The sequence below is a fragment of the Octopus bimaculoides genome, chromosome 5 (genome assembly GCF_001194135.2).
Source record: "Octopus bimaculoides isolate UCB-OBI-ISO-001 chromosome 5, ASM119413v2, whole genome shotgun sequence".
Classification (NCBI taxonomy): Eukaryota; Metazoa; Mollusca; class Cephalopoda; order Octopoda; family Octopodidae; genus Octopus; species Octopus bimaculoides.
This window is the reverse complement of record NC_068985.1, coordinates 29,713,736-29,722,122: the sequence shown is the minus strand read 5'-3', so window position 1 is coordinate 29,722,122 and position 8,387 is coordinate 29,713,736. Positions and strand designations below refer to the sequence as shown.

Here is an 8,387-nt window from a genome sequence, read left to right as displayed (position 1 = left end):
GAAGGGAAGGGACAAGTCGATTACGTCGACCTCAGTGATCAACTGGTGAAAGGATGAAAGGCAAAACTACTGACTTCGGCAGTATTTGAACTCAAAACGTAAAAAGCCAGAAGAAATTCTGCGAAGCATATTTCGTCGCCTTCCGAATAAAGATTTCAAATGTTGGTACAAGGCTAGCAATTCCGGGGAAGGAGTAAATCGAATACATCGACTCCAGTACTCAATTGGTACTTATTTTATCGCTCCTGAAAGGATGAAAAGCAAAGTCGACCTCGGCAGAATTTGAACTCAGAACGTAAAGACGAACGAAATCCCGCTACGTATTTTTCCCGACGTGCTAACGATTCTGCCAGCTCACCGCCTTTCGCATTCCTAATAATTTCTAATATAGGCGCAAGGCCAGTAATTTTAATAGGGGCGGGTTTAGTCGACTGGTACAATATATTTTCTATCCCAGAAGGATGAAAGGTAAAGTTAACCTCGTCGGGATTTGAACTCAGAACGTAAAGCGTCAAACTAAATACCGTAAGCCATTTTGTCCGACGCTCTAACGACTCAGTCACTTCACTAACCTTTAAATAATAACAATAACACGTGATTTTTTTTTAATCGTTTTCTTTTTTTTCTTTTAATGTTCAATTAGCCATGTTTTACATGAATAATATGTGGGTGAGAAAATTAATTCATGAAGTGTTAATAGAAGAAAATAATGATGGAAAATAAGTTCGTATGTTTTTAGAAACAAGAAAAATCAAAGAATGGTAAAAATAAATTGATTCTTTTTAATTCCTTTCATACATGCTAGAGCTTATAAACACACACATACACATTTTCTTATACATACATATCTTCAATAAAGACTACAAAAAATAAAGAGAGAGAGAGAGAGAGAGATAGGACAAAAACAAAACAAAAATAACGTTAAAAGGATGTTTAAAAAAACCTTCGGTCAAGTTTTTTCTTTGTTTTAACGTCTATGGCCTCTCTTTTTGGGGGCATTCAAGGGTGTTGGCTTCAGAAGCTCTGGGCCTCGTGTTGCGCTGTGATTTGGATCTACTGGATGTCCGAACGCCTGAATCTTGCTCCTAGCCGGCTCCATGCATACAGCTCCATGTTGTGATATCTGATGCCTGGGTACTGCCTGTTTGTCAACAGCTTGTCTGTAGTAATCTGATAAGGTCGGTCTCTTTTCTATGAATCGTGAGCCCTTCCTACCCCGCCTAATAACCGAAGCGATGTGAGGAGCCCTCTGATCAGCTTCTTCATCACTGCCATTGTCTGATATGTCGGAGGTGCTGTTCCCTTCTTCCTCCTCGTCTTCTTGATCAGCTTCTTCGTCTCCTCCTTCTACTTGTCCATCGTCTTCTTCTTCTTCTTCCTCTTCATATTCTTCTTCTCCTCCACTGACGACTTCCATCTGTCTTCCATCATCTTCGTTCCCCTGATCATCATCGTAACTTCCGCGAGAAGCCTCGGAATACACGCTTCCCTCCTGTGATGCGTCATCTACCGAGTTTTGTCCCACAGAACAGGAACTACCATCGTAAGAGGACACGGAACGATTTGGGCTATGGTCCTCTTCTCTTTCCATCTCCATTCTCTCCTCTTTCACGGCACTGGAAGATGATTGAGTAGCAGAATAGATTACGGTCGCATTACGTTTGCTGTAACCATTGTTGTTCTGCTGTTGACGGCGTGTAACTTGTTCTACGTCCTGTATATGAGAACCTGTCATATCAGCAGGGAGAGGTTTTGCCTGTTTCCTTGTACTGCCTGATTTCATTGCTCGACCTCTGCTCCGACCCCGACCAGAACCGCGACCTCGTCCACGACCTTTCCCCCTACCTCGTGGCATTTTCTGTTTGGAAGGCAAAGTCTGTTGCGGTTTTTGGTTATAGTCTTGTTGCAATAAAGGCACATCGTAAGAAACTGCAGCAGTTTGCTGACTACGCGATGATTCCAGTGCTGAAGCAGGCAATAATCCTTCCGCTACGTGGACCTTGAGATGGGCACGCAGATAGCCAGACCGAGAGAACAGTTTGAGACAGTACTTACATTCGTACGGCTTCTCACCGGAATGGATGCGAAGATGTGCCGTTAAAGAGTTAGACTGAGAGAACGCTTTCGAGCATTGTGGGCACCTGTATGGTTTTTCGCCCGTGTGGACCCGAAGATGTTTGGTCAAATTACCCGATTGTGCAAAATTCTTTTGACAGTATTTACATTTGAAGGGTTTTTCACCTGTATGGATTTTAAAGTGTTCAGTCAAGTGGCATGATTGTGCAAATAACTTGTTACATAACCTGCACTGGAAGTTTTTGTCTCCTGTATGCACAGTCATGTGTATAGCCAGGTAATTAGCCCGAGAAAATGATTTCTCACAGTGGTTACACTTGAATGGTTTCTCACCAGTGTGGATTCTGAGGTGCACAGCTAAAGAATTTGACTGGGAAAATGACTTGGGGCAGCGGTCACATTTAAACGGACGTTCTCCTGTGTGGACTCTCAGATGTTTCGTTAGGTTACCAGAATGAGCAAACTGTTTCTTACAGTAATCGCAGCTGTACGGCTTCTCACCGGTGTGCACTTTCAGGTGGCCTGCTAAGTGACTTGACTGCATGAATGTCTTCTTGCATATATGACACTGAAAGTTGTGTTCACCCGTGTGAACCTTGAGATGGGTTGTCAGAGAACTAGCCTGAGAAAAACCTTTCAGGCAAATTGGGCATTCAAAAGAGTTTAAGCCTTGAGAAAGAATTGTGGACAAGAACTGGGTGAAATCTGAATTCTTCTTAGAGGAATTACCCTTCGAGTGTGTTTTCAGATGCTTGGTTAGTTCACCTAAACTCTTGAAAGCCTTGTTACAAATCAAGCATTCGTTGGATTTCTCGCTCACATGTGTTTTCATGTGCTCTTTCAGGAGTTTCCGTTGTGTAAATGTTTTCTGGCATTCTGAACATTCTAGTTCCTCTTTCACTTTTATCATTAACTTGTTCTTGGGTAAAGACGATATTTTGTCTTGAATGGTCGCCTCCCCAAGACTCAGCGATGACATGTTTGGAACTGAGTGAGAAACTGACGTCTTCTGGTGCATACTGGTGTCCAAAGCTGATGGTGGAGAAGGGTGACTAGATTCTCCTCGGGTTGGAGGAAGGACGTAATCAACGTTGGTGTTCTTTTGTTTGCTTGCTTTTCGAGATAAAGAATGTTTTGCCATGGTGCTCATATGGTTGTTACTGCAAAGTCTATATTTAAAAATGCAAATGTACAAAACATGTTCTTCCTTACATGTACAAAAAAAAATTGGAACTATTGCTGTGCAACTTTCTATAGCTTTGTTTAGGATTATTATTACTGTTTTAAAAAAAATCACTATTTTAGTTTAAATGAATAAAGATTCGTCTGTATTTGTATTATCCCCAACAACTACAATGTTTAAGAATATCTCTGTATATGTTGACCCCAAACTAAGTTTTCTTCAACGCTGCAGCAGCAACAACAACAACAGCTACAGCTAAGTCAGTCCAGATATTACAGCAGCAAATTCCATAACAGCATTTGACAGCGCTTCGGGATTGAAGAAGAAAAATCAGAGGAAGTTGCACCTGTGAAATACAAAGATGGGAAAGATTTCTGTCTGAGAGGTAAAACAGTTTACTTACGGGGGGGGGGGGATGTGGTTGAAAGTGTATTTACATAAAATAATTTATAAAATTAAAAATTGCAACTAAAATAAAAAGAAACATTTATTTTAAAATAACAGGATGCAAAGGCCGGCTACCACTTTATTTTAATTAATGAACAGAAACAGACACGCTGGTATACTAAGATACTGGACTATATCATTTACAGATGCCATTCACGTGTAAAACTCTGGTTAAATTCGTCTTAACATATTTAGTACTGAGAGCACTAAAAAATTAACTAGAAATAATATGTGGTGATGAAAAAATATTTTCAAGGGCTAATATTGTTTTCGTACAGGTACAGCAGGCCTCCCCATACATGTTTCACTTTTAACGTAACCTTAGCAAAAAATATTCCTCATAGTATTTGCCTAAGGTCAAAAATGATACGAAAATACGTCCACAGTCATCAGCCATACCATTAACTTTTGATCTTTTCGTTGTTTGTCCCCCCCCCCATCAGATAATTGTTTCTTGTTTCATTTTAATGCCTCATGCATTGAATGTGTTAACACTAACTAAATTACTGGCCAAAAGGCAGAATCAAATGTTTAAAACTTCTCAATACATCCGTCGAGTTCAGCACATCATCTCTATTATCCGACAAGGGGCATAACCCAGCTTACTCTCGTAGTATACCACAGATGAAATTTTTTCATAATTTATTATTAAGATTCAATTATTAATATCGAGAAGAGCATTTTATCTAGCTATAAAAACAACTGCATCAACAAAACTCCCATAAATTACATGTTCAAACTGAAATAAATCAATAATTGATGTACAAATATAAATTTTCAAGTAATTTTATTGAACTTCATTGCATATACCATATTTGAAGATTCCACTCGGAAGCTAAGGATGAAATAGGATCTGCATTGAATCAAACTATTAATAGGGGGGGGGGAGTCTTCATCAAATTACTAACACACACGTGCGTGTCTGTGTGTGCATAATTTGAACAAAATGCTGTGTTATCGATAAGAGGTGTCAGTAGTTAATATTGTTACTAACGATTGATGTTCTAGTCAACTAATTTAACCAAACAGCCCAGTTCATATAGTTATCACAAGTAGGCATCACAAGATAGTGCAGTTAAGTACTTAAGTTCAAATGATAGCTGGTAGTACTGACCTCAACTCTTCTCCCATTAGTTTAACTTAGAGGTGGATGGTCCCTAATCCCGAGATCACGTACTCTAGATAAAAGCAACAGGACAATAACGTTTTCTGAGCTGTCCCTGTGACTCAATAAATTATGAGTTCCAATAAATGACTTTTTCAACAATTAGTAGCCATGAAAACATCTTCAACCATTTGTTTAAAAAAAATAAATAAAACTTCCCTTCTAATTCGTTTTAGAGTTTAGTTTGTAGATTCAACGTAATAGATAAACATTGACTTATTAAAAGTAAGTTCTCATGCAAAATACTGGATGCATATGTTAATATGCACACACAAATAAATTAAGCTTTTATTTTTATTCTATGAATATTTTATTTCCCTAAAAGAAAATATTTTTGATGTTAAAAGTGATCTTTCATTTATTTCACAAAGCATTCACATTAAACACCTGGAATTATCTCCCTTCTCTAAATTCTTGTCATTATGTTTGAAAATTAAATGATTGATCAGCATGTGAAAAACCGTCTGGTTAAAGTTGAGAGTTGTTAAACTCCAAAGATTATGACAGTAGTGAACTTAAAGGTACATAGAATTACATTAACAGGTATATCAACTAAATACACGCACTGGCCTTAATTATATCAATACGCTTTCGCTCTCTATCCCTAATTTCATTGTCATATTTTTACTTTAAACTTCATTTGAGACGTAGTATGCAACGCCCAAAATCTGTATTGCATGTGAACCATTGGCACTGATCACAAATACACTTCTTAATAAACGTGTTTGATGGGAAAAGAAAGCTGAGACGTTACAGAAGTAAACTGAGAACTAGTTTCCATTAACCCTTGAAGTACCGACGTGATCATTTGATCAACTAGAAATAGCAGCCAAATCTTTCAATCACACTGCACCAACTTATTTATATCAGGATTCATTGGATAATGAAACGATAGGGGTATCGCTGCAACACATTTGATTATAAGTCTGTTCAATTAAAGCTAACTCGAGTGTAAGCAGTAAAACGTGCCCAAAAAAAAAAAAAAAAAGAAAAAAAACTTCCAGCCGTTGTTTAAATAATGTGTTATGGACGACATTATTCAACATGTCCTTCTTTTTTAAGATATTAGGATAGGATCTAAAAGAGGTGAGTGCTATTTCTAGGAGATCGGAAGATTGTACAAAAATTCCGTCAACTGAGTCAGCTAACACGTCTCACAGACTCTTTATATATATATATATATATATATGGGAGAATATACAAAAAATAACAACAGACGAGGACAGGTGGTGTAAATAACAAAAGTATATATTAGTATGACGCTCGAGGACAGGTGGTGTAAATAACAAAAGTATATATATATATATATATATATATATATAAATATATGTAACTTTATAATACTACGGGACCTATTGACATTAAACTGAGGACTTTTGAAAGAATTAACTGATATTGAGAAAAATGCGGCAACAACGAATGCAATGAGCAGCAATTAAATTCTGTTAATTTTTTGAGACATTGACAAAATAACATATGATATGAGTGGTGCAATTGGCATCAGTATATAGCAGGTATTCATTTCATTGAACTTGAAAGGATGAAATGCAAAGCTGAACCCATGATCTCCCTGCTCGTTGTAAAAAGTTTGCCAACATACAAAACTGTGAAGGAAGCCAAGCCATCTTAATTTTCAAGGATGCCTATAAATTCTCCAAATTGTTTATTCAAGAACAAAAATCCTCCTCAAATATTGAAATCCCACTTGTAGATCGCTGATAGTAACATTTACCAATTGTTAATTCGTGAATTGTAGTTTCATTACAATTTTCCGTATTTTAACCCACTCCCCTTTTCTCCCCGTTTTCTGTTTGTTCGTAATCCTAAAAGTATTTCCAAAAACTACTCATAGCATTGAGAGAAACAGAAAATAGAAACTCTTGCAATAACAGTGAAGTTATCTCCTCTTGATTTCTGTTTTATTTACTGAAATTATTTCTGAAATAATTGTTCATTTTCACTACCAGTTTCAACCGTGTAAAGTCAATGATCTCTCGACCTACTTGAGTTAGCAATCAAATCTCACTGTATATCTTAGAAAGAAAAGATGGTAATGGTTTGAAAGTCTTTAACACATTTTTCTTTCTAAGAAAATTTTTAGTGCCTATAGACTTCTACACAAATAAATCGGAACTGTCTCACTGCTCAAAGTCAAGTTAAGTATTTTCCATGGACACTGGATGATGGAGGTCTATAGCAACCTTAAACACGTTTTGCACTCTCCAATCTGAGATCCAATCTGTTACCATGACAAAATTCCGTGACAGCTTATTACACAAAAATGTCTTGTGTTCTGACCAATAATTTTTTTAAATGTTAGCTATTTTATAAATTCCCACTTTAGAATCTTATTTTGAAAATTAATAGAAAAACACTGAGTATTTTGGTTCAAATATGATCACAAAAAAAGGTAAAGTAAATACAGTCAGTGTTATATAATCATTTGAGCAGCGATTAGTAGGAAAAGTCAACTACTGAACAAAATGCATTGCAGAACATCCCTTTATATTTCAAGTTCACACCCTACCTTGGTCAACTTAACCATTCTTGTTTCCAGTCAAGGCAATATGCCTAACAACACCTCTCCCTCTCAAATCTATGACCTTGGCACTGTGCCAATGTAAGAATTCAATTTTACATACAGCAGAGTTAGTATCACAAAACTTTAAGGCAGCTGTTGGACAGAATTACAGTATGCAGTATTTAGTTAAAACCGTTTACATTTTGAATTGAAGTCCTAGTAAGGTTCAACTTTATTCTCATCTTTCTTGAAGAGTGACAAAATAGGTACCAGTGTATAAATGACTATCTCTCACCCCCACAGACATTAATGGTTCTGTGTCCATGTTTGAAATGAAGATTACACAATTAATATACATCTGTAATATATGACAACACGGTTAATATTGCATAGCAACACTGTCAATATCGCAGTTAACATAACTAATATCCATATTACATGTGATAAATGCCTGTGTTGCATATGTGATATAACATACTTCAAAATTAATTCTCATTCTGATGCAATATTGATGCAATGATTCAATAAAAAAAAACTGTTTTATTTATTAATTTTTTACTGTATTTATTTATTTGTTTACTTCTGTTGTTTCTCTTCATTTTTGGTTTTTTTTTCTTGTTTTAAATGTACAAATAAATAATTAAGAATAAAGAGGTTAATTATAATACAATTTGAATTTAGTGTAGAGGAAGGCAGGGAAGAATAAAGGGGGGAAGGATCAGGAAAAAACATACAAAAACAAAAGCAAGCTTTTATTTATAAAAACCTGCTGTATAATATACAGGCACATAAACATACTGATATGGTTAAAATGAAGACAGAAAATAAAATGAACAGTTGCCTTTTAATTTTTGTGTGTGTGTGTCTTGCCTGACGACCCTGTGTATCCACAAGTGAAACTCAGAGTAGCAAGAAACTGATTCAACCAAAATAAAAATATTAATCTCTAGTTTAGTATCAAGTACTCTTCTGACAGTAAACACTAAACAGATGTG

At 36.3% G+C, this 8,387-nt stretch overlaps 1 protein-coding gene across 3 annotated transcripts in view; it reads right to left on the bottom strand.

Moving 5' to 3' along the window:
* Positions 1–589: 589 nt before the first annotated feature.
* Positions 590–8,387, bottom strand: part of LOC106868714 (zinc finger protein 436) — a 65,216-nt gene continuing 57,418 nt past the window's right edge. For 2 of the 3 annotated variants that reach the window (XM_052968250.1, XM_014914101.2), the window contains one exon: positions 590–3,605. In XM_052968250.1, coding sequence (XP_052824210.1) covers positions 968–3,226 — 2,259 coding nt within the window. In that variant the 5' untranslated portion in view covers positions 3,227–3,605 and the 3' untranslated portion in view covers positions 590–967. The remainder of the gene's footprint in view (positions 3,606–8,387) is intronic. The other variant, XM_014914102.2, reaches the window with a different exon arrangement.